At 51.4% G+C, this 26,535-nt stretch overlaps 1 protein-coding gene across 4 annotated transcripts; it reads right to left on the reverse strand.

Annotated features, from left to right (window-relative positions):
* Nucleotides 1-15,147: 15,147 nt before the first annotated feature.
* Nucleotides 15,148-26,535, reverse strand: FAM124B (family with sequence similarity 124 member B). 4 transcript variants are annotated; one of them, XM_054835917.1, is made up of 3 exons: nt 26,458-26,535; nt 20,478-21,838; nt 15,148-17,368 (listed from the first exon to the last, which is right to left on the reverse strand). In XM_054835917.1, the coding sequence occupies exons 2-3, from the start codon at nt 21,204-21,206 to the stop codon at nt 16,733-16,735; spliced, it is 1,365 nt and encodes a 454-aa protein (XP_054691892.1). In that variant the 5' UTR covers nt 21,207-21,838; nt 26,458-26,535; the 3' UTR covers nt 15,148-16,732. The 4 variants fall into 4 exon arrangements, with proteins under 4 accessions (XP_054691892.1, XP_054691894.1, XP_054691891.1 ...); XM_054835919.1 differs by lacking the exon at nt 26,458-26,535 and adding an exon at nt 24,205-24,664; XM_054835916.1 differs by lacking the exon at nt 26,458-26,535 and adding an exon at nt 23,779-23,958.

Below are 26,535 nucleotides of genomic sequence, written 5' to 3' on the forward strand. Positions count from 1 at the left end.
CTCCAGAGCAGAGTCCCACGCGACACCGACCAGGCTGGGGTTCCTCAGCCACGGAGAGGTCTGTCCATACAACCAGAGCCCCCCATCAGACCACATTTGGGTAAACGCATGGTGCAGGTCCCATCACCCCGTGCAGAACACAAGAGCCAACCGTACCCAAACCTTGCAGAGGGAGATGCATACACTGACCCGTGTCTCTGAAGAGCCTTGGTGTGCACATCAGGGTCCTTCACACACTTTGCACTGAGCTTGGAGGGATTCAGAGCAGAAATACTTGAGCGTGCACTTTCCTGAACAAAGGTCGCAGTTCCAGATTGTTTCTCTGTGTTCAATCAATCAGGTTAATAAATCAAAATAAGCTCTCAGAAGATTCACGTTCAAAAAGGATTAAAAACATCAGGGTTTTTGCCAGAAATAGTAGTCCCAGATACAGGGTTTGACCCCTCTTTTGCCAAACACACAGAAAACATCTGCACAGTCAAGCAAAACTATGTAGCAAATTGGATCAAGATGGTTCTGACCATGTTTGTGGGTTCCCGAGATCCTTTGTTCAGATGGAAAATAAGCAAATTAACATGCAAGTCTTATAAAGTTGGGATATGCATCGATTTATAGGGGGGCTTTTATGCCTCTGGATAAACACTTTGCGGATTGCTTTGTTTAAAAGAGCACAAGGCAAAGAATAGGAGCATTTCCACAGCACAGCGCGAAGTTCACCATTGTCTGTAGGTTAGATTGAATGCACAAATACAATAAAAATGAAGTCGTGCTGACAAGTTAGTATTTTATTCAACAACATCCTAAAAATAATTCAGTAGGGATGATAAAATAGCAAGTTTATGCCTGTTCAGCACTAGACAGTAAAATTTCAACATTCAACCCGTCACATAGCAGTATCACCAGCAAGTCAGAGCCCTGTTCAATGAAGAACTTTACAAACATACAGCAGAAGACCCAGTCCTTGCCAAGAGCAGTTACGCTGACAAAAGCACACTGGAGCCTGGCTGATTTAGGCAATAAAGTCACCTATAGGAAATCTCAATTAAACTGGGCATCTCCACCAAAGGTTCTCTCGCCATTGCCTTTACTCACCTAGATCCCTGTTATTCCCCGTGGATATTTCCAACTCTTGGGTCAAATCAAGAGCTTTGGAGTAAGTTGCTGCACATCCCATAACTCTGATTTGGAGGTAACGACCATCACGCCCTCTGAACGTGGGCTAAGAAAAACGGTATTTATTTACCTTGTACAAACATTTGACCTTCTACGTGACCCAGATGAGAGTTTAAAAGGCGTAACCATATCTCATTTAACATTTCCATCACTCGCTCTCAGCTGTTTGCCTTCATGGATGGCCCGTTCCAGCTTCGCTGCTTGAGTGCGATCCCTGCGGAGCACGTCGCTGTGGGCAGCCCTCCCAGGGAGAGCGAGGAGGAACCGCTGGCTGCTGCTGACAGCAGAGGCTTTTGAAGGATGATGGGCTAAATTCAATTGTTGTTGCTGAGGTTGTGCTGCTGAGATCTTATCACTCTGGGAAACACACATGGAAGAGATTTAAACAAATACGGACACACAAAGCAGAGCAGAACATTAGATCTAAAACTACACCCATTAGAAAAAGTTCGGCAATGCCTCATCTCTTGGTAAATACCGAGCCTGCAGTGATGTCCTTTGCACGTAAGTCCTATAGAGGAGGGATGGTCCGTCTGCCAGCTACACTAGCAAAGGACACAGGCAAGGCAGAACATGTGGTTTTAGGCTATCACTGAAAACTCGTAATTCGAGTGATTATTTGTACAACCAACAATCTCCTGGGAACAGCAGTACTCTGGACCCACCTTTCTTTTGGTACTGTGATGACACAGGCTAAGCCACTTTGAAATTGTACGAGGTACTCCCATGTTTTAACTGGAACGCTATCATAACTTTTTATTTCTTGGCTTCTATTACTCAGTCAGGAGCATTTCTTACAGCACTGGGCCACCTTCCAGGCATAACATCTACCAAAAGCACTGAGTATGTCCTAGTTTTTCTCAGAATACAGCCCAGAGCAAAATGACTACAATACAGCAAGTGCAGAAGAGAACCAGCAGCAAGGAGGTCAAAGAGCAATCAAAACCAAACCAAAAAAATAGCAAACCGAAACCACCTAATCTACGACCCCAGGAGAAAATTATTGCGAACAACAAACAAAATCAGTTACAGTAACGCTTTGCGGAACCAGCAGTGCAACACAACTCTGCAGGGCAGCACGTGAGTGGGGGCAGCCCCAACATTCCCAACACCCAGCGTTGCTGGATCAGCATCTGTTTTCTGCCACTGGCAGGTAGGAGCCTGGGAATGAGCACCCACGGGTCTGCACGCCAAGGAGAGCACCCATGGGTGGACGTGGGGCTTCCTCAGCACCAGAGCGCCTGAGGGAGACAGCAAGCCTACTGCGGTCGTACAACTTCTGAAGGGCAACATCAACGATACATTAGCTGACTGACCTAAACCCACAAGAGATGAGCACAGCAAAGATATCTTGGACCTATCTCCCTAGTATCCAAGCCACTGTACAGCACACAACTGTAACAAGTGCTTCTTGACTAGGGGAAGGGTGAAAACTAAGTGCTGCTAGAACTTAACTTCCAAGCACGATCAATGCTCCTGCCAAAGTAGGCCCATCCACTCCCCAGGATCTTCCAGCAGCCTGCAGTAATAAGCACCTCCAAAGGCAGGAAAAAGAGAGAAATAGTTCCATTAACACACGTAAACACATAAGGAGCATGGAGATAAAAGTATTCACGAGTTATTTCTGATCGCACCACTCGCATCCCTCTGAGATACCCTGTTGTCTGGGAATTCACCGAGAAGTGCCTTAACTGCAGTCTAGCCGGCCTCCCAACTTCTACTTTAGATGGAAGAAAGATGCACTAAATAGCTCACCATTCCTCCAGGCAAGGAGGAGGACTTCTTCACTGTCATCCTAAAGCCCCTTCTCCTCCTACAGATGCCAAAACTTCCTTCCCTTTCACCCACCGCTGACCAGCCTTCACAGAGCCGTTCTCAGCCCCCAGCAACCCTGACTAAAGGTAACACCGTGGTCTCACCATCCCTCTGACAAAGAGGAGTTATAACGCCTGAAACAGGGAGTGGTGGTACAGCATAAGAAAACAGAGAGACCAGCCCGAGTACCTAAGATCACTGCAGCTTGCATTTATGCCATACATCTGCATTTGTCCTCTTCCTAATTGTTCTCATCCTTCTTTCCAAACAATAATGGGGATTTTTTTTTTTTTTTTTAAATATCAGACATAGGGTTCAGACCTCTAGATGCCTATTCAGGTGTAAAGTCTTGGCATGCTATTGAATTTATGTTAAGCCAGCTCATTACCACTGAACAATAGCCAGTGAATTGGCTATTGTTCAAAGAAATCACCTATCAAGGCCATGCCCAATAAAAACCAAACTGTTAGTGCAAAGTTTTGAAGTGTATAAAAGGAGGATTAAGGAAGAAGGATGTTGTTGCAGTTAATGTGTAAGATTGAGAGATGAGAGATCTGTTTTTTATTAAAGGGACTCTCCCTGTGATGTTGGGCAAGCTGTATAAAATCCCCTTTATTTTCATTTCCCTCTGAATAAAATGGGAATAATATTATTTTCCTACCCGGTGGAGAGGTTTAGATCACTTCAGCCCTAATGCTCCCAATGCCCACCACCAAAATGTCTACGAAGCACGAGATGAAAGAAAAAAACCCAACTCAACCAACCACATCCAATTGACTGAATTTTTAAACTCAAATGAATTGACTTTCATCCAACTTCCAAAACCCCAAACACACCATTAGGCTAAGAATAAGCATGAGAAATGACACTCCACAGGGTAATTTTCTGGAGAGGCTGGAAGCCCCGGGAGAGGGGCTCGGGACGAGAGCACCTCCTCAACCGTGACCGCACGGCTGCGCCTATGACAATCTCATCAATTTTCCGCTGCGGCACAGCATCCCAGGGGCAGCTGGAGCCCGGGGCGAGCTCTGCACCCCCGCCAGCTCTCACGCTCCTGCCCTGCACACCCACGCGCAGGGGTTCACGGCATTAAATTGCATTTATGCAGCTGAGACCTCCGCGGTCCCGCAGAGGTAACCGAGTTTTAACCTGCAGCTTCTCTGGAACAAGCTGGCGCGTTGCATCCTTTCCAGCGAGACGAGCGGCTTTTCAGCCTCGATGCTGGTTGAACTAGTGGTTCCTGAGGAAAGGCTGAGCTCAAGGCTGAGCTCTGCGAGCTGCAGATGTGCAGGGGGCTGGGAGGGGACGGGACCGCTCCGCTGACGCCTCGCTGGACCAAAGGGCAATCGCATCCGGGGCTTCATTTCCCACATTTCTGGGGAAATTACTGTGCTGCCTCCTACACGCTTTGCAAAAGGATATAGCACAGAGCAGCACTGCCTCCAGAGCCTGATCCTGTGCTCGGCTCTGACATGTCGCAGCTGGAACTGCTACCCACTGCTGTGAGAAATGGCTTTCAGTCATAAAGAAAGAAAAAGAGAAAAAAAACCCCAAAACACAGAACTTCAAGCTTGGCAAAGCCTTATAGGAAATTTTCAAGGAGGCCTGTTTCTCCCACACATCCTGTGCATCAGCAAGGTTATTATTATTATTACAATTTAAGATTACAGACAAATAGCTTTTAGAACATACAACGGGTGACTGCTTTGGCTCTTAAAAATTGGCCAAAATGTTTTAGATGTCAAAGGGGGTTGCTGCATGCCCATAACATCTCCTTTCCCATTACCATCAGCAACACTGTGCAATCCTCCATAAAGTAAAAACACATGCTGGAGCATTAATGATAATAGATGGAGAGGCCGAGGTTGCCAACATGCATTTCTGTGTGCAGGTCAAGCAAGACGGAACACAAAGGAGAAACATATAGAACAAATCCTCTCAAATAACCACCCTCCAAGTAACCGTGTATTGAATCAAAACCATGATAGATTCTCTTGCAGAAAAATCCTACCCAGAATAGCAACTGAGGAATGCAGAGAAGCATCCAGAAGGCCACCCGCTCCATGCGCCGTGGGTCAGCCGCTGCTGCTGTCTTCACCCACCTCCCCGAGGTCCAAGATCTCTGTGGTGGGCGTGGAGGGAGGACATCTCCATTCAACCTTGGCCTTGTGATACTTCCCAAGTATTTTTGTTGTTAATACAGTTTCCTTTGCAAGCAACTCAAAAACAGGTTTGGGGCTTGTCATTGCTCCTGCCATAAAAGCATAGCAGAACAAGGAAAACACAGGAGCCCATCAAATCTCACGGTTACACCAGAACCAAGAAAAGCTCAAATTAAACCTGGAAAAAAATCCCATCCCGCTCTGTTTTTGCTAAGTTGCATGCTACCTGACTGCAGCCAACCGCAGGGGCACCTTGCCAGGCAGCACTGCAGCGGCTCCGGGGCACGGGCAGCCCCCCGCTCCCAACACCCCTTCCTCCCCTCCCCGGGAGCAAGGCTGGGGCAGCACTACCTGGCTGCTCACCGCGGACAGCGTGAGTCACCGGAGGGGACGGAAGGAGTCCGCACGCTTCCAAACGCTGAGACACGCTCTCATGAATCAAACAGCTGAAAATAAACCCCGGCAGCCAGATAAGGGGGGGGCAAGGGCTGTAAATCTGCAAGGCGTTGGAGGGAAGTGTTTTATGGGCCCTTCTTCCTTCCTCTCCTCCCTTTTTATTTTTCCTAAACACACAAGGCTTTTTTTGGGACAAGGCTTTCCACATCACTCGTGAGCTTAAGTAACCCAGCTTGTGCAAGCGGCCGCACGCCCGGCCGTGACAGGGCTGTCTGGTATTGCGGGGGGCTGCCCCGCTGACGTCAGCTGTGACTCGGCAGCTCCCACTCTGAAACCCAAACCCCGGAGGCTCTCTGCTCCCAGCTACCATGCGTGCTGCCTCTCGGGTCACGCTGGCGGCTGCGCTGGGCTGGTTTGCGCTGCGCTCCCCTGGCCGGATTCGGTGGGGACGGGCTATAGATCAAATGCAAATGATATCCCACTCCTGATACAACACAGGGCACAGAAAGAGCACGAGGGCTAAGACCCTTATGCCAAGTACCCACCTTACTGGTGCCAGCAAATTGCAGACTGATTGCAATCTCTTTGAATGGAGGTGCCTCAAGACATCCATCATTTGGGGAGGCACCGTGTACCCCGTACCAGCGTGGTACAAGATAGGGCTTGCCCACAGCTCGGTTACGTGTCAAGCGGAGCGAGGGGCAGAAAGCCCTCGGTGCTGATGGAGTCAGGCAAAGCCAGCACACTGACACAGGAAGACATGAAATGCTGGGGAGGCATTTGGCCTGTCATCACTTAAAACTTGCAAACACAACAGTGGTTATTACCAGAGTCACACAATGAAGTTGGGGAAAAAAAGAAGTCTCCACTAAGACAATTGCTGAATCAAAACAGCTAGAAGAAATAAAAGTTTTGCTCTTCCTTAATACAAAATGCTTGGCTTCCCACAGCACATATCTTGTCTCGACTGTTTAACACCTTGTGCCACGTGCTACAGAACGAGGTGGCTCAGCAGCTCAAGCAGGCTGTCAGAGAGCTGCAGCTAAGGGTGGCCAAAACTCCAAGTTTGCGAGAAACCTAAATCTCTTGAAATCTGGTTTCACTCTGATTTGCAACAAAACCTAACATTTGCAAAATTTCTCGTGACACAGAATATCTGGTAAACATCAGCAGGAAGCATTTCTGCAGTCAGCTATTCCCTCCACAAAGACCAGTAGCTCTGAATTAAATCAAGATGAAAAACCACAGTGAAATTGTCAGGGAACCTCTGCTCCCATCCCACCGCTTCCCCTGCTCTCCCAGCTCATGCGGACAGGCTGCAAACCCTCACAGCCTCGCTTAGGTCGGGGCTGTAGGTTTTGGGGAGCCGGGCTGGAAGCCCGGTGCCGCCCTCGGCGTGAAGCCACTGAACCTCCAGGTGACACCAGCTGGTGGCCAAACCACCCCCACCGAGGCCAGTGGGAACCCAGCAGGACCCTCAGCGAATCCCAGGCATCGGCATCCAATCCGTCCGATCCCAGACACTTCTGGTAGTGCCAGCACCAATTTGGTTAGTCATCTTCCAATGACTCAGCTTGCTTCTGGAAAGTGCCTCTACATTTTTAAGCGCTGGTTGGACTGGCAGAAGGCCACATAGGCCAACACAACCACCACTGTACCCAACGGGTAAGGAAGCCCCTCAGAAGTGGGATATCATTTGCATTTGATCTACAGCACAAGGTTTCATAACATTCATTTATTTCATCCCAGTTACTTACAGCCATCCCAGCAACCATTACCGGTTTCCCCACAGTTGCATTCAAAGGCAGCTGCTCTGGGTGCCAGTCCTAACACACGTTAGGAATGTGTGTTACATGCCCTGCGAGGATGCTTCCATCTAACGTGACCAACGGATAAGGGGGGAGAGGAACACAACCAAGATCCGCTTGCTTAGATCCACTGCCAGGCTGGAAACAAAACTTCCAGCCACTGGGATGGCCAAAACACATTCCCTTTGTACTCGCTGCACACTCAGAATTACATCTCTTGTGTTGTCCTGGAAGTTTCCTTGAATATAATCTCCTTTGTTTAATTGAGAATCCCTGGGGCATTTTAAGCCAATTCTGGTAGAGCAAAATCGAAACCACAACCACAAACCACGCTTCCCCTCCAACCATACACCAGCGAAGCTTCAGATTCAAAAAGCAACATGGGAACACCATGGCTCAGGTATCTCTCTCCCCCACCAGCGAGCGGATAGCTCACGCATTGCGCTGCTGCCTTGCCAGGCAGGAGAGGGCAGCTGCCTGCGCAGGGAGGCAGGGCAGGCACGCAGCCGCACTCCCCGCCATGGTTTGTGCTCCCTGGCTCGGAGCACCGCAGGGAAAACAGCACGCTGCTGGCAGCAGCATTTGCTCAGCCACGGTATCGAGCTGAAGAGGGAAGTCCAACGAGCCAGGCAGGCTCATTGCCAAAATCTAGGGCAGGCAATAACCGTTACTGCATCCCGGCCACTCTAGTCCTGATAAACGCTCTCCCAGCTCTGGGTTTTTGGCAACAATAAACGCAGAGGAGGAAAGCCTTCCCTCTGCAGCACCCGCACGCCCGGGCGCAGGACTGACGCACGCTGCCGGCAGGATCAATCAGCCGGCGGGCACACGTGCTGTGCCCATGAGACCTGGTGTGCTCGCCCCAGCTCCCCGGCAGCCACGTCCCCGGAGGAGCTCAGCTCCAGCAGCCCTGCTCCCGGCACCCTGGGGCTGTCCTCTGCGGCCTCCCTGCTCCCAGCCCTCAAAACTGCCCCTCTTCTCCCCCCAGAGCAGCCTTGACTCCCCCCCGCAGCCGATGGCTCTGGGGACGGATGGTGCGGGGAGGGTCCAGGGCAGCTCAGAGCAGGGCACAGCCCTCAGGGAGGCCAGCGGCAGGATGGGGTTCCCAGCCAGCCCGGAGAAACGATCACAGACAAGTGTTTATGGCCTGGGCACCCTGTCCAGTCGCTCCTGTGAAGGCCACGAGGGTGGTGGTCTCCAGCTGGAGGCTGATGACAGCCCTCCAGTGTCCGCAGCCTCTGACCAAGCAGCACAGCACCGGTGGATGGGGACAGATAAACTATAAGATCCGGGGGGAGGTTAGGCTGCAGGTTAATATTTTGTTTCATATAAATACAGCATCACTCTAAGCTGCAGCCACCCATCCCACCAGCTGGTAATTCTCAGGCCCTAGAAAAAAATTCTTCCATACAGATCAAAAGGGGCACTGCAGAGGCTGCTGCTTACCCCCAGGGTTTTCCTTACTGGTGCTCAAACACACACTGGGATTTAAGGCTGAGGTTCCCCCACAAGCAGGTCACCCCGTTCGCTCCTCCTGGGAACACCGCAGCAGTGGCAGGGCACTGCCCTTTGCCCACAGCAGAGGCACGGAGCTGCCTGCGCACCCTCCTGCCCCCACACCGCGGGTCCCGGTTGGACCCTTTGCACACCCGCTGCGAGACCCGATGAGCATCGTCTGCGGGACAGCGAGGGGGAACAGGGAAGGAGAAGCGGTGATGCTGGAATATGAAGTTGGGGCCAAGAAGAGATGCTCTGATAGCAGTCACTCTTGGGCAGCAGCGAAGGCAGCCCAGCGTCGCACAAGAGCCCTCTCCCCCAGGCAGACGCGGGAGCTGGCAGAGCAAAGGCAGCAGCTCTGCTGAGGGGCACTGCCTGCACCGGTGGCAGGGTGTTTCCCTGCTGTGAAGGGACCGAGGGTGACTCGGGGCTGCGTGGAGCTCTGCAGAGACCTTTGGTCCCCCAGCCCAGCGGGAGCACTTGCTGCCGCCACGTGAAGAAGGAGACAAAGGTGGCCCAGGCACAGGGCAAGCCACCGTCAAGGAGGCACAGCTCCAGCTACGCCCCTTCCCAGCCCAGATGCCCAAGTGCAGAGAGACGCTGCAGGACCTGCACTTGTCCCCACCACCACACCCACCAGGGACTATCGCAGCTACCAGCACGTCACAGCCAGTGACACAAGGGCACAAGTGACACAGTGGCACAAGGGTTGGGATGCCTCAGATGCCTCCTTTTCCCTGTGTCTCTCCTGCCACTCCCAAGGGAGCAGCGGTGAGCCAAACCGAAGGCAAGAGGAGGAGGAGGAGGGACTTTGTCCTCTTCTTCCACGCCAAGGCGCTGAATCCCAGCTGTGCCAACAGGACAGGAATTACTTCAGATCAAGGGACATCTTCCACCTCCAGTGAGTTGTCAGGGCATCTCTCATCCTATCTTCCAGCTTTGGAAAGCGAGGATCAATCTTCCACCAGCTGTGACAGCTAAAAGCCCCAGTGGCTCCTGCCTGCTCCGTGCCTACCCAGGCCTGCGCCCTACAAGGCTCCTTCTGATGCCGAGCTGCAGCTTGAGATGATCCCAATTAAAGAAGCGAGGCTGTCACAATTTCAGCTGCACAAGTGAGATGAGAAAACTAATGGTGTCATCGAGTGTCTGCAGGAACAAATTTACAAACCTAATCACCTCCCAGCATAGCCAGGCTGCCAGTGCCTGAAGGAGGGTGATAGGGGAGAAGAAAGCTTTTGGGACTCTTAAAGAATATTAATTCACACTAATAGAAATCAGATCTGTCCTTGCCTGTAATCAGCAGCAGAATTGAGATCCTGATCTGGAATATTAATGCAAGTGCTCCATGGGAGATGGAAACCTCTCAAAACCTCTCTCAAATTATGAGAACGAAACATTAGAAGAGCAGCATAGCAAACTGCAATGCAGTCTCAGTGTCGGGAGGAGTCTGCTGAAAGAGGAGGTTGAGAAATGCGGTGGAAGTATCGCTGCCTCCTGGCAGTGCCCAGGACCACAAAGCCCTACTGACTGCTACCCAACACATCGATTTTTCCCTCCAGACATCCTCCCTAAACTGAGTGCGATCCCTGTTTTCCTGTAAAAGAAAGAACTGAATTTTTAATTCTGGGGTGATCAGGTGCATCCCTTAATGTGCTTAATGAAACCCACTATGTGGGAACAGGAAAGAAATCGCTTTTCGTGACAGTTGTATTTTGTTATTCTATATAACTGCCATTATGTTTTGGGGGCAGGGAAATTCCTCTGACACTTCTTTTCAATGAGGTACAAAGGTTTTGGGTTTTCAGCTTGAGACACAGCACTGAAAACGAGCAGCTCTTCCTGGAAATAAAGCTGATGGGAAAAGCCTGATGCCAAGAAGGGGACAGATCCAGGACGCCACTTGCTGCTGAAACCTTTAGCAGAGGAGGGGCCTGACTGCGAGTTATCACCCTGAGGAATATACTGCAGGTATCAGGCAGGTCTTTTAAAAGGCATTTGGTTCTCTTTCATTAGTTTTTCCCTCCACCACGTGTTTGGCCGCTGGGGTTACGAAGCAGCGGAGCACCTCCGCAGCACTGAGCCACCACAGGGATGAACCAGCCTCGCCCTGGGAGAAAATCCACAGACGGGGCGGCACTTCGCTGAATGCAAACGCATCATACTCCTTCCAGGTTTCTTACCGAGGCTCGGGGGGGCACTCAGGTCATTCCCCTACATCGCACCCCATCCTCGGGAAGCTTCTGCTGCCAAGTCCCTGATGTGTGGTAGCGAGCAGCACCCCAAGGCAGGGATGTACCTCCTGCCCTTACTATATCAGGGACCACGAGAGTGAAGGAAAAACAAGTTTTCATCTCCCTGAGGACAAACAAAAGGTCGTGGTGAGCCTTGCATGAAAACGCTTACAGGAGACGAGGACAAAAGCAAAACCTCATTAGGAACACACGCCGGTCGGGCAGCTCTGCACAAGCTGAGCCCCCAGCCCCGACGTGTACATGCTCCCACCCCACTCCCGCACGTCGCATGCCAGCCTGAGCCTGAAACATCCTGTCATGGCTCCTATGCTGACGGGGACACAGCGTGGCAGGGGGAGAGAAGGATGTGTGCAACACACAGAGGGTGCCACGGGGACCCCAAGCCCTCTGCCTCCCCCTCACAGCCCAGACCTCTCCTTGGCTTCACTTTGGTTTCAGCAGAAGCTTCCTGTTGCTCGTTATTAGAGAAAAGCGAAGCCCTAGGGCCTTTGAGCTTCATAATTCACTCTGCGAGTGAGGCACAGAGTGACCGCAGCCACGACCCCGGAGCGCTCTGCATCTCCTGCCGCTCTGTCCCACCTCACTCTGTCGCACAAGGGACCATTGCTTCCATAAAGGACAACGGGACTAATTCATCACAACCCAAGAGCTATCGTTTGGCGTTCAACTATTGATGAAAAGGGAGAAGTCTATTTTTTTTAACCTTTGAAATGAAATTACTCCAAGTTAAAAGATAATCTGCCATAGCATTTTTTAGAAAAACATCTTTGTAACAAGCATGTCAGTACCATATCTTAATTTTTCTGTATGCTCAGCAGATACACAGTAACAACTGCATATGAAATCGCAGAGCATCGATGCCTGAGAGTGCCATCAAAACAATAAAACACGTTAAGGAAGGACTCTATTTTTCCCTGTCACTTACATGACAGATCTCCTTAATTAACTAGTTTGCTAGCAGAGAAAATGAACGAGTGAGAGAAATTTGCTTTCTCTGTTATTAGCGTCTCTATTGTTTTCTTATATATCAGGTTAATTTAACATTAATGAAAGCGAGGATTAAAAGCCTCAATTACTGAAAGGCGGGGGAGACCGAGGAGGCTCACAAGGAGCCCCGTGGGGAGCTCAGATGCACCGCACCGCAGCTGGGCCGGGACGCCTGATGCTGCAGAAAGGCAGCCGGTGCGGGGAGCCCCGGCCACGCTGGGTCGCGGGTGGCTACGGCGGTCCCGTGTGAAGGTCAGGGCTCGGGGCGATGCCGGGAACCGCTCCCCGCTGCGGGGATCACGACACGGGGCGGTCCGTGCAGGGCTGGGCAGGACGCGCCCGCACCCCCCGCGCTCCCCGGTGCCGCTGCCCGGGGGCGCACGGCCGGAGGGGGAAGCCCGGGGCGGGCAGCGCCGGGGGCCCCCGCGGGAGGAAAGATGCCGTTTGCGGGCACCAGGCGGAGCTGGTGCGTCAGGGACGGCCGGCGCTGGGACACACACCCCCCCCCCGCACCCCGGGTCTGCAGCCCCGGGACCCGGGAGCCGACCCGACCCGGCAGCTCAGCCGCGACAGTCGGAACGCAAAAGGGAAAACGGGGCGGGGGGGGGGGGGGGGAGAAGTGGGGGGGAAAAAAAAGATCTGGCAAGCTGAAAGGACCCAGAGGCGAGGGGACAGGACACCCAGCTGTACTCAAGCGATACGGCAGGGAGGCAATGGAGGAAAATGTACATTACTGCTACGTGCGGGTTAATGCAGTGACCCATGAGTCTGCGACTGCGCCCTTCCGTGCAATTTATGGCAACAGAAACGCAATGCCCGGGCTGCGGGTGGGCTGTGCGTGGGTGCCAGGAGAACACCACGGTGCAGCCCGTGGAGGAGCTGGAGCCGCCGCACTCGTCTTTGGCTAAGGGACAATTTCTGGTTTGTGTCTCTGCTACAAACGCGGGATTTCTGATACATGCAACATTTTTTCCTCCGCTAAGTAGCTGTGAAGCTTTCTCTCTCCTGGGCCTCAGCACAGAGCCCAGCACCAAGACAGATGAAGAACACCCTGCCTGAGCTGAGAGAAGAAAAACTCCCACCTCAGACCCACCAGCGTAAATCTGGGAAGCTCGGCTGTGCTCACTGGACTACCTCAGAATTTACCAAGGCACTCGTGAAAGCTGAATTTGGCCCAAAACTCAGGAAAGAAGGGTACATTCAGCACTTGCTTCCCCAGAAGAGCCAAGCTTGCCAACTTCTCCTTAATACGGAGAGGCCAAGCCTGCGGCGTCAGTACTGACCCCAGCAGCCGCGTGCCAAGGCCGAGGTTGCCTGGGTGCCCGCCTGCGCCGCGGCACGGTGCCCGGCACGGGGAGCGGGGGGAGCACCCCCTGCCTTTGTGCCCGTATCCAGGCGGTGAGGAGTGCTCCCACTCCTCCCCGGCAACTCATCCCTCAGAAATACCGCTCTGCTAGCTGCAGAGGAGACAAAAGGCACCGTTTCTGTAGCCAGGGGCTAAAACAACAAAAGCAACAGCCTCTGCAGGTTGGGCTAAGGAGACTCCAAAAGAGCTCTCCTGCTTCGCCCGACTCCTGCTGCCAGCAGCTCCTGCTCTCAGCACCAGCCCTGCTCTGGCATGAACAGATTTCCCTCCCTCCGTCACCCAGACTGCGCAAGCAGCCCAGGAGAAAAGCCTTTCCCTTCGGGCTGGGACCGTTCACCATCGTCCTTTCCTGAGCACAGGCACGGCATCTCTGCCCCCTCCTGGGAACAGGGTCACCCAACAGCATGGCTACAGGAGCCCCGGGGTCGTGCTCTTGCTCCCTGGTGTGACACTGCCTGACAGACAGACCAGCGCAACGCAGGATGCCCACCACCCTCAAGAAACGCACATCCCAAAACTGAAATCTTGGTTAGTGAGTGCCAACCCGTACTGACCACCTTGGCTGCTGTCCATCGAGGTGTCTGTCAGAGGAATCAGCAGCTCGGTGTCCGCAGCACCGTCACAGCCAGGTCCCATTTCCAGCAGACTAACCTATATCGAGCATGACACATACAAATGATAAGAACCCCCACCTCATTTCCCTTCATTCAGGGTTGCAATGCCATCGTACCTCTAAGCATAACTTTTCAAAACTCCCCCTGGGGTGTACCAACCCCGTACACCTCGCACGTCCGCCCGTTCCCAAGAGGCCGCCGGGTCTGGCCGCTTACCTGTGAGCTCCTTGCGTGTTGTTTGGGGCACAGAGCTTCAGCAGACCCCTGTCAACCTGCGCTCTCCCTTAACAGCCTGTTTTGTAAAAACCTGAAAGAAATGGCACAGTACGCAAGGAAGAAATGTAAAATAAAGGTTGCAGAGATATGAACAGTCTATGGAAAACGTGAATCTTTGCCTCCCGCTACTGAATCCATCCAGGGAGAAACTGTGCCCTCCGACCCAAAAGCCGCCTGTGCAGTACAGCATTTACACTAGGCGTATCCTGCACTTAAAATACATGGATTTTATATACTCACTGTTACAAGCAATGTTTTCAGAGCAGTTTCCCTTTGACTTGAAGTCCTTCTCTTCTGGGATCTGTTGCAGGCAGGCCAACCTCATGTATAATTTTCTTCTCTTTTTTTGTCTTAAACGATGCAGCATTTTCCCCATGCTAGATACTGACCTTCTACCTCTTAAGCACCCTCTTTCTCTTAGGTAAAACGAGAGTATGCTAAATAGTCACACTCAAGTACCTTTGGCATGAGAGCGAGAAGACCATGAAACCTCTCTTTAAAGCCGTTTCTCTCAAGAATCTCACTTCTGGCTTTACTCCCAGGTTCATGACTCTCCCATCCATGCCCACTGCCAGGGCTGTATGCCCATGTTTATAGACCGCTGCCCTACCCCGATCCCCCTCTCTCCCTTTATCCCTCCCTCACGCGTGCCGCAGCGAACCCAGAGAGCAAACCCGCCTGCAGGCTCTCCTCTTTGCTGCTCCTCTAGCTGACCAAACGTTTTCTCCAGCTCTGTAAAGCACTGCATAAGTTTCTAGCACGCTAGGTGAGATGAAATAATTACTCTCATAGATGTAAAATATCACACTATGTTTTATTAAAAAGTCCAAAGTTTTAAAGAACATATGAAAATGTGGGGGGTTTTGTTAAACGTCCAGCAAAGTGAGAGTCCTGTTCAGCTTTGTGCAGGTTTAGTCCCCGAGCATCGCCTCCGGGGCAGCACCAGCTGTGAGGGCGCAGAGACACAGAGCGGGGACAGCCCTGTTCCCACCTCCCGCTCTTCAGCCCAACTCGGCTGCGCCTTCAAACTTCCCCGAAAAGCTGGGTCTTCCCAAAGCCCAAGGTGACATCCAGCAGCGGCACCGCTCTCTAGTCCCACCACCACCACCACCGGGGTGGCTTTGGAGTCCCCCGGGTGATGAAGCTGGTGCAGCGTGGGCCACGTTCAGCTGGCGCACGTACACGGGTTGAACACCCGTGAAGAGGTGCAGAACCCCCACCCCCGCAGGAAGGCTCTGCTGCTGCCCATCACCCTCTGCTTCTCCTCGGGCCGCGCGAAGCCATCGCCTGTCAAACCTGAGTTACGAACCAAGAGGCGGCGATGAGAAGGCACTCTCCAAACAAATTCACGCTTTTGTGTAAAGCAGAGTTCAGATACATTTAAGGAGAAAATACCTCTGTTTCTGCCGCTTGGAAGGTAAGTGTGATTAGATTTGGCTTTTCTGGTAATAATTTCATTCCTCTCATGCCCTTCCCATCTCTTTCCCTTTGAGATTTATTTAATCCTACTTCAGGAAACAAACTGCTGATCAAGATTGGAGTTATTTCAGCATCTGTTGCTGAAACATCATTTCTCCTGTCCTTTTCACTCTTAAGCATTCGGCGATTCCCTCCAAACCTCTTGTCTTCTGTTAATTAAAACGCAGTTAGGATTGCCTGCCGATAACTGCACACTGGTCTAACAAAGCCTGGCCGGTTACTGGGTTTATTTTGTTGGTCTTACTGGAGCATAAACATAGCTCAGACTATTCTCTGCAAGTGTTTGCTTTCTGTGCGGACTGTGCTAATTTGGGGAAAAGGTCTCTCTAGAAATTTTTTTCTTCAAAAATATTTTAAAAGAACATTCTTATGTTTCACATCTCGCTTGAAATTTATGACATTGATGATTTTTAAATACCAATAACAGGGGAAGCGAGAAGGACCATAGAGGAAAATCGGCATTACCACCGTGACTGTGCCACTACCTTGTGGCAATATGTCCCGGTGGGGGACGACGAGCCCCTGCAGCTGGGGGCTTCCTGCTGCTCGGGCAGCTCAGGCAAGCTGCACCTTCTAACCCCATCTGAACGTGTCGCTGCCTATCATTTTTACCATCTTAGAACAGCTCTAGGAGTCAGATGGCTTATTCCTATTCATTGCACAATAATCCTCCAGTCCATTCTGCATTAAAAAAAAGAAACCTTTCTGTAAATACAGTGTTATTTTTCCTGCTTTGCCTTCAGCCTCCTTAGCATCGCCCCATGGAAAGTAAGCATCTACCTCGCACCCACTGCTGAAGTGTTTTCACAGCTACAAAGGTAAACTGAGCACCAGCGGTCACAGTACACATAAAAGCGCTGCGCTGTCATTTGGAGATGATGAGTCCATCTGGCACATTTGTTTTCAGTCATATAAAAAATTCCTCTTCCTCGTCGTCCTCCGCTCTGCTTGCAGGGCTGGCCCGCGGTATTTGCAAGTGGAGGTCCAAAGCTCTTTGCCCTGCTGCTTTACTCCTTTTGGCCGCAGCAGAGGGCAGCTGGGTCCTGTCCTGGGAGGGCACGGCGCTGCCGGCCCTCCCCGTGGGTGCCCGCGGCTGGAGGAGGCTGCTCCGCAAGTCCCTGGAGAAGCAGTTCAGCGGGCAGCGGCCACTTGCGGGATTCACCACGGCGAGCCCGGTGTCGACGTTGGTCTCTGCTGCCTGCTGACAAACACGGCTCTCCTGGAGAGAAGCCTGCAGCTTGGTGCTCGCCTGCCTGCGGAGGGAGGTGGCATCCCACCGCGACGGGGCTGCTGGACCACCGTGAGAAGAGCAGAAGCGCCTGTGGAGGTCACCGCTGGCTTGCTCAGGAGTAAGGGCTTCGCTTTGGTCAGATTTTGTTTTACCCTTCGTGGCTCTGACCTCCTGGCTTCTCCGCCCAGGATTACCTCGCTTTACAGGGAGAGCAGCTGGGACAGAGTCCTGCAGGATTTTTTCATTGCCTGCATGACTAAGCGGATGGGAAAGCCCAACATTTGTTTCATGGGGCTTGGAGCTGTCTTGAACCTGTTGAGGAAACATGGAGAGAACCCCATTAACATATCAGTCTAGCCTGACCAACGTTGGTGCTCTCACCTAGCCTCACTGTGCTGACATCACCTGCGCTGTCAGAGCCCCACTACAGAGAACAGCACAGGAGTCTCACAAGCCTGAGCGATGGCAGATGAAGCTTCATGTAGATAACGTGATGCAAACGGAGAAAAACAACCCTGGCTTCATATACAAAATGCTACGTTGTGATCTGACCGTGACCCAGCCTCACTTCTGTGACAGACAGCACTGTGTTAGCATCAGTCCAGTGCCTGGCAGCAGTCTACAAAGCAAATGAAATCTTAGACTTATTCCAAACAAAATGGAGATCATTGTTATGCACGGTGCAGCTCTGGTCCCAAAGTTGGACCGTGGTGCCTGTCCATCACCTGCAACACACAACAGAGTATCACGGAGCTGGAAATGCTCGGAAATGGACAACAAGGATAATTGCAAGTATAGGAAAGGAACAGTCACGTATGCTGAATTTTAAGCCTGGGGAAAATAAAAACAGTTTGGGAGGGAGAGGATAAAAGGCTAAAACACCATGAGCCACCTGGAGAAACAGATAGGTATTGTCCGTTCCCTGCCATTTGCAATGCAAGAAGCTGAGCCCATCAACTGAGGCCAGCCGGAGCCAGTTTCAATGGAAGGAAGGTGGCAGTAGACCTGCCAAAGAATGTTGTGGATACAAAATCTTCATGTGAATTCAAGGGGAGACTGGATAAACACTTGGAGAGTCACTGCAAGTTACCACAGCTGGCTTCAGAAGACCCTCGAGTTTAACAGGGGCAGCTCGGGAGTGCGTTGGTGGGGTGCAACATGCACTTGTCCTCTTGCTGTTCCTGCCAAGGCAGCCGCCCACGGCCAGCTGTGGACAGACAGCTGGGGCTGAAACCCAGTCCAGACAAAGAAACCGAATCACGATGTGGTATCTACCAAGCTCTTACACCTCTGCTTGGGATTTTCCTGACGGCAGCACGCACATGCTGTGGTGCTTGTGAGCAGCTCTCGGAGGGCTCTCAGAACTAGTGGAGGGTGTCCGTGCCCATGGCAGGGGTTGGAACTAGATGATCTTTAAGTCCCTTCCAACCCAAACCATTCTATGATGACTAGCGCGCACGTGACAGATTTGCTGCACGTGACCTAAACACAGCCCACACAGAGCTGTGACTGTCCTAAAACCTTGGAGGCATCAGATCTACTGGAGCTCCTTCACATCTGCAAATCCTGACCGGCGGTTTTTTGGGAAGAAACTTGTTCAGGAAGCTCTGGATCAAATGGCATTCCTTTGATTGCTGGGCAACGCATGAACCAACACTAATCCAGGGAGGAGATACCCATCAGAACAGCAAGGCCACCGGGACCAGGACCTGTTGACACGTCCCACTTGTTCCCATGGAGCATGCTGCCCCTGGAGGCACCAGCCCAGAGGAAGGCACCTGCCTCAATCCTCTGCAAGCCTAGAGACACATTTCATGTCTTTATGTACAAAACAGCACATGGAAATGGTCCTACTCTCCTACTTAAGTCTTAAGGCTAAACTTGTAAAATTTGAGCAGCGGGGATCTCCTGTAAACACTCAGAGAAAGGACATGAAATAGAACAGTAATTAGTGAGCAACTTCAGCCAAAAAAAGGCGGGGGGATGCGGTTTATTTACTTGTTTATCAGTCTAGGTGGCTTGGGTTATCTCTTTCCCAATAAAACCAAGAAAAGGGTTCTTCCAGGCTCAGGAGGGAACAACAGCTCCGTGTGGGTGGCACTCCACAAGCAGACCCTTGGATTTGATTTGCAATAAGACAAGAGGATGAGGCGGAGGGGATGGGGGTGAGCCAGGAGTAAGTCATTTGCAGGTACTTAGACTAAAGATTTACAGTATGAACCGAAGAGCTGCAGAATAAAGCGCCGTGTGCTAGGCTGTCAGCGTGCTGCGTGGAGCACGGACACAAACGATACACATCCTCGAGTTCAAGTGGACTCCTGCTTCCTTCAGCAGGAGCACAGCACAGCATGGCTACGCTCCCAGAGAAGCTTCCAAATTTCCTGCCAGTAAATTCATGTACGTCTGTAGGCTTCCAGACCTTGTATGTACAGCAGGAAGAACCACAGAGTAATTGAGGAAGGGACCTCTGGAGGTCACCTGGCCCAGTCCCCTGCTCCAGGCAGGACCAACTTCAAAGCTACATGAAGATGCTCAGGGCCTCGTCCCGTCCAAGCGGATGGCAAAGCAGTTTGTAAAGTGATACTGAATGAGAAGTACGCAAAGGCTGCTCTGAAGATTAGCGTTCGGAGTAGCATAAAAATAGGCTGTACGGAATAATTAACTTGATTTGTAACAAATGAGCTCTGGAAGGAAAAAAAAAAAACACAGGATGGGCAAATGATTTAAATACCCAAATTACAAGAAAAAATAAATCAGAGGTGGGAGGGGCCGTTACAGCAGAAAGAAAGCGCGCTGAGCTAAACTGCCCTCCTGCTCACGTGTATAATTCCCACTACGTGTCACCTCAGCACAGTCATCTTTATCAGTTTTTATTTATTTGCATTCATACCACCTCTGGACCGCACGACTTGGACTGAAAGGGGAGAGATTTCCTACAACACATCTCTTTGGCACTTTTACCCAACTGCAACTCACTCGAGAGCTCGCAAAATCTATTGTGGATGATGTTATACCAACGCTATACTTACAATACATCTGGTTTTGGATGCTAAAAATGTGCTTTCAAAAGCAGTTATAATACAATGACTTAACAGAAAAAGAATAGGCCGCTGCGATCATTTGATTCAGGCAGGGAAGGAAAGACGTTAAACTAGCCTGCTCAAAAAAGCATTAATACTTGAAATTTCGGGCAAGCAGTAACGATGTTTAAATTAACAATATAAAAATATTCCAAGGATCTGTGCTTAGATTTATCAACGGCATCCCAGCGTTGGCAGATACCAATTACTGCATTCACAAATTCAAAAGAAAACATAAACAATCAAAATCTTAATTTCCATTTTGAACCAGTCCTGCTCTTTCCTGGAAGAAAAAAACCGTAATATTAAACCCTTCCTCTCAGAGCACCACCGACACATACCTGAAGCAGAATTTTATTTCCTTCATAGTCTTGCGTTTGCCACCTGGTGCTACTGATAGGAATACAGGGGTTAGGCAGGAGAGGCACCAGCTGCCCGATTTCTTGCACCTTGAACTGCAAGGCTGATGAGTCCTTGGGCTCGGCAGCCACCCCGATGGGCAGCTGCTTCAAGCAGAGCTGCACGGCGGTGTTTTGGGTTGCGTACAGCACAAAGACACAGAAGTTACTCTTCTGCACAGCTGCTTCTTTCTGTAGGATCATCTCGTAGAGTCTCACCGCATCCTCGTAGTTATCGAAACTACAGTAGAGGGTGACACGCAGGATTTCGGGGCCGCAGTGCACCCGCCTGATGCCCCACACAGGCATCTGGTCGTCCAGGCCGTAGAAGTCCTGGTGAGCTGGGACATAGCGGTGGCTTTGCCCATTAGCAATCTGGGCACACTGGTAGCGCCAGGGCGGACGCTGGAAGAGCTCATGGACCTGGAAAATCCGCTCTTCTCCCAAGTCCTCGTGTAGAAAAAGGAGAACAGAGATTCCCGGAAAGCCGCAGCTTCTCTTATGGTACCTCTCGTAGTATCTCAATGGAGTAACTCGCTCGGACACCAGGAAAAGTTGAACATCCGGGCAGATCCACTCCAAAAGCTGATCCAGAGTTTGCTGCAGAAGCAATGAGTGTCCTGAATTGGCGAGAAGATGCACAGTCATCAGAGAGTCTGCTCCGTCACCCATTGCAAGGGCTCCTGACAAAAGATAAAACCAGACAAATTGGCGCCTTCCCTCTCCTTCTCCTACTAGCGGAGCCTCAGTAATACGAGGGCTGTACTCTAAGACCCAGAATGAATTCAGTCTTCCACAAGCTGTGCAATAACCTGCTGAAACACGCAGGTATGCACATTTAGCGTGCACAAGGCAGGCCAAGAGTGGCAAGGCGTCCTGCGACCGGTGCCAGGGCACTCACGCCCAGCAGAGCTCAGACGAAAGCTCATCTTCCCACTCCAAGGCCTGAGCTCTAGCCGCTGCATACACGTCCGGAAACACCTCTGAGTCCCGCTGCCCCTGCCCTTCACAGCACCGGGCAGCAGCGATGAAGAGCACCGAAACACAAAAGCAGTTACTCTCCGAGATGGGATGGTGTTGTAAGTACACCTGCCTGTCAGCGGTGGACACGGGTGCTCCGGATCCGGCCGAGTCCCACCAGCGTGCACCTCGGTGCGGTCGCCGCCTTTTGCAAACACGATGTGGCACTGCTGTTTGTAAACCTCAGCATATTTTCTTGTAGTCGGCAGGCTGGGCTTCAGCTTGTTGTAGAAGCTTGTGATCTCTGTGAGTCACACCCTTCTGGGGCGTACAGATAAGCTATTCTTTAAAAACAAGGAAGGAAAACAGACTAACAAAAGAAAGAAAACCCATGTGAACACAACAGATAACAATAAGGGCAGATATGAATCAGACTCCGGAAAGAGATGCTTTGGGAAAAACCTCGACTCCTAGTTACGCGCTTCACAACACAGGTAGCTTGCTGCCTAGCTGGAAACCAGCTCCTGGGCATTTTACTTCACCCACGAAAGCTGAGTACCAGGCGTGCCCCTTTCAGTGCCCCGTTTGCCTTTTTTCCGCCTTTTTTCCGCCTTTTTTTTTTTTTTTTTAAATGCTGCTGCATACCCACGTGGTAGCTGCGAGATACCCATGTAATCAGCACCCTTAAACAAACTCCAGGGTTTACTCTTGCTCCCTGGGTTTACGTATTGGTACTTTGTTTCGCTTGTTGTGTAGACCACAAGCGGAATGCTGAAAATACACCTCTTTCCAGACCTCTTCTGGAGTCTGGATAATAAATCACACTGCCCCTTCCTCTCCTTGTTTTGCCAACTCAGGAGCAATACATGTAAGTCAAGCCAACCCCCATTTTCTATACAGAACTGCCCCCACTGTCGCCAGTATTTAAATCAAAACCGGCACCTCCAAGGATATACCCAGCTCCATCTGATGAAGAGCAGCACATCTCTCCGCTGCCATACCCATTTCCTTCTCAAACAGCCAAGCACACAAAGCAGCGGTTCACTGTGCAGAAATCACAGCATTAATAACTCTATTATTCAAAACTCTCAACTATTTTTATTTGTTTTTTAAATGCAACCCTAGCTTTATAGCCAACTGAACAAAACCGCCGGGTCTAAAGGTACAAGTAGCGGTGCCTCCGTTTCCTTTGTGTAGGAGATCACTCTCAGGAACGGTAGAAATACACATTCATGCTTTAAAACCGCACTGACACCAACATACAATAAAAATAAAATGCTGACTAGAAACTGAGGAAGAAATTAATTTGCACTGATAGAGACAAACCCACTCGCAACACTTCCAAGCAAGTAACAGCAACCGTTGGGTGGGAGACAAAAGAACGCAGCCTTCGGACAATTGCAGGAAGAGAGTGAAGACTGCAAGCGTTCAAAACATTAAAATGCTCTGGATGAGCTCTGAACAACAGAATTTTACTTAAATACAGAAAAGGAAACGATTCATCAACTCTTTGCTACAGAGCAGGGGCAAGGGCAAGCAGTCATCTGCTTTCCTGCATGGGAGGAAACTGGGAATTTCGCCTGCACAAGAGCACACTGAATCTAAGAAAGTGCATTGGGGTTCGGTTTGCAGCTGGAAGCACAAGCTGCGTTTCAGGGTCCCTGTTCCGGCAGGGAGGCAACGGTGCTGGGCACGGCAGAGAGAGATGCCCAGCACGGCAGAGATGCCCGGCACGGCCACGGCAGCAGCGTGCCGAAGCAAAGCACCATCCCTGCAGGTACCACCTCAGGGTCAGGCAAGCAAGCGGAGACCCGTAAGAGTCAAAGCGGCTAAATATGAACGAACATAAACAGGGTGGTGGGAGAAAGCAATCCCCACCCTGCGCGCACAGCGGTGGGACCGCGGGCTGGCGTACGGCCCGGCAATGCTGCCAGGGGCCGAGCAGGCGGCGGGGTGAAAGTGGCAGCTTTGCTGCCGGCAGCAGCCTGAAACAAAGGATTACTAGGAAAGGAAAGAGAAAACGTTGTGTGGCAACGTATAAACCCACAGCACGTCTGGATCTTGAGTACAGTGTGCTGTTCCAGCTGCCCTTTATTAAAATGGATGCGGAGATTTAGGGAGAAAGCAGAAGGCAGAAGACAAGAGTAACGAAAGGGCAGCAGCAGCTTTGTGAGAGCAGCAAGCAGGCAAGGACCTGCAGCCCGGAGAAGGAACCGTGGCAGGATATGCTATAGAGGGATAAGGCTATGAACGGCATCAGGAGGGTATCCATAGGTTAAAGTACCTTCCAAAAAAGCAGCAGGGGGATAAACTGCAGCTAGCAATGCCCCATGTCCAAAAAAGCAAGGAACCACTCCTCCACACGTCGTTGAGCCAGCCACAAGGCAACGCCATACCAGAAGTTTTTTGCTCTTCAGAAGGTGACTGGCACACACACACACACAGACGTGGGATTCACCAGATCGCCAGGGGCTGGGCAACGAGCTCAGGGACACGCCGCAGTGAAAACCCCGAGCGTGTGCATTTGGTCAATGGCAGAGCCCTCGCTCCACCGTGCCCTCCCCTCCCGCGAGCAGGCTCCCCCCAGCTGCACGCTCGCTCCCTCCCTGGCCGATCACCCCTCGGGCTGCTCCTGCACCGCAGTCCCGTACCTGCCCTCCATTTCCCCTCCTCCCCGTCACTCCTCCACCAGCAAACCATTCGTTCTCACGGGCGCGAAGAGGGAGCGAGCGCTGCTTTCCTTGCACGGTCCCATCCATCACTAGAGGCTTGCGCAGCTCTCGGGCCCCATCCCCGCCGAATTGCATCGGCCCGGCTGCGTAAAATCCCGTGGGGGCAGCAGCATCGTAGTGAAGAAGATAAAGTACCGGTAATGTGAACTCTCCGAGAGCAGCTGTACGGAGTAAGGGCTGGTGAGCCAGGAGGAGCGGGGTTTCGGAAACGATGCAGACACGAAGTCTCCCTGCAGCTCCCACTGTGGCCAGCGGGAGCCAAACTGGTTCCCAGAAGGGCAGGTGCCTCCTGCAGAGACTGCTGAAGGTGACCAGCGTCTCTCCTGTGCAGAGCTGGGATCTGACGTAGCTGTCATCCACGTCAAGTGTCACCAGGTTTTACAACAGCCAAGAAGCTGAGCCTACGCACAAAAAGGGCCAGACCCCGGACCCTGCCGCCATGCCATGTTTCCTGCGTGAGCAGCGTGCTAGCTGGGGTGGGACGGGGAAGCAGTCTCACCTGTGAGCTCTGTCTGATGGAGCTGCCTGAGAACAGTTTCAGGGCTGGTTCTCGGACCCATAAGCTCTCCAGCAGCTCCAGGTCAGGGGTACCCACCACTCCTACCACGAGGAGCATGAGATGAACTGAACGTCATCCTCGCCCGAACCCCTCGTTCGGAGGGCAGCCCCGCCACCATGGCTGAGCACTGCCCAGCAGAGGAGCGCTCTGCTCCTCTTCCATTTTGCTTTGACACCTAAATATCCACAGGGATGGGCTCAAACCCAGGCTCCCCAACCTCGGACAAGGGCATTCTCATGCCCTCACTTTGCCTCCAATCTATTGGGGTAAAGCCGGGATGCCGTGACCCTCACTGCTGCAGCCTGGTGGGTTTAGATCTCCTCTTCCACTGCTTTCCTCAGAGGCACCGAGAAGGTCTCGGGTGGGAAAGGGATTACTGCCATCAGAACAAAGTGCTGGCTTTTGCTGGATCTTGTGAGAAAAGGAAAGTGCTGGTTTCCCTCCGATCCCCGAAGGTAACGAGCCCTTGCCTTCCTCTCGGCTTCCCCTTCCCCCAGCTTTCCCGTCTGGCTGCCAAACGGAAAAGCACATTATTCATAGTGACCTACTGAACACGCCAAGAAAGATTTCTGTAAGAGATTAGAAAAATAGCAGTTCAATCTTGTGTGAAAAGCCACTCTGCTGAGGGGAGGGGGGGGGGGGGAAATTCCGATATGATACTCAGAAAAATATATTGGAGCCCCATTCCCACGTGATGGTGACTGGCCCCAGAGCAGCACATAGAGCAGGCTGCTGGCGCAGTCCAGCTTTGTGTAACGCAGGTCAAATATGAACATTCGTATCTACCACCAATATATACACCAGCAAGCCCTGCATAAAATAAAGTCCAAATGCAAACAACTAACAAACGTTGTGCGAAGCCTCAGAGAAAACTGTCTGGTATGTGTTTAAAATCTTACACTGGAAAGGCACAGCAAAATAATTAAAAATTCCTTTTCATAATGAGTTCTTAAGATGTGCCTAGTCCTCTGCGGTGCTCAGAGCCCTTCGCTCTAGCTGATACCAACAAGACTGACGATGCATCACAGGATTTAATAAGTTCATAGTAGCATCTGTAAGGAAGTTACTTTATGAGGGTTTAGGCTTTGTATACTGGCAATAATTAACTGCCGAGAGACTGGGTGTGAGTTACCTAAGCATCTCGGGAGCAGGCCTCATTAAATCCACGCAATGTCGTGGGCTTGCTAACTTTTAAAAGACCTTTTTTGTTTTACGCCAATTTCAAGCTCTGCCTGTAACAAGGACAAAAATACTAAATTAACCTGCCAGATGACAGTTATCTACAGCATATACAGTACCGAGACAGAAATCAGAATTAAGGTCTTACTTGAATGAAATAAGCTTTTCAAAGAGTTTGTCTCTCGCTCCAAACCTTGTGACTCCAATTCATCATCACTTCAGAGGAAAGTAAAACCCCAATGACCAAAAGAGGAAAAAGTCATCTAACCTATTGCATTTATTTAAGTAAACTTCTCTCCCAAATGGTTCTTGTTTCTTCTTTTCAAGAATAGGAATCCAGCAAGGGTCTGCCAGGAGACACAGAAAATACAGAGCTCCACCACACACTGCGAGTCAGGATCCAAGCACATCAACAACAAAAGAAGAAGAAAAGAAAAGATACATTGGGAAGAGGAGAGGGGGGAAGCGCGCCGCAGGCTGCAGCCTGGCTTACCTCGCAGAGCTACAGGAGGGCTGACCCTGGCTGCTGCTGGCACTCGCAGCTCCGACCCGGCAGCGGCGCAGCAGGCTG

The sequence above is a fragment of the Grus americana genome, chromosome 9 (assembly GCF_028858705.1).
Source record: "Grus americana isolate bGruAme1 chromosome 9, bGruAme1.mat, whole genome shotgun sequence".
NCBI lineage: Eukaryota > Metazoa > Chordata > Aves > Gruiformes > Gruidae > Grus > Grus americana.

Bases quoted from the DNA above. Each gene is read 5' to 3' on its own strand.
- FAM124B (XM_054835917.1), bottom strand. From the start codon at position 21,206: ATGGGTGACGGAGCAGACTCTCTGATGACTGTGCATCTTCTCGCCAAT. The intron at 17,369-20,477 runs GTATGTGTCGGT...TTTCCTCAACAG, and splicing joins GAAATAAAATTCTGCTTCAG to GTTCAAGACAGCTCCAAGCC.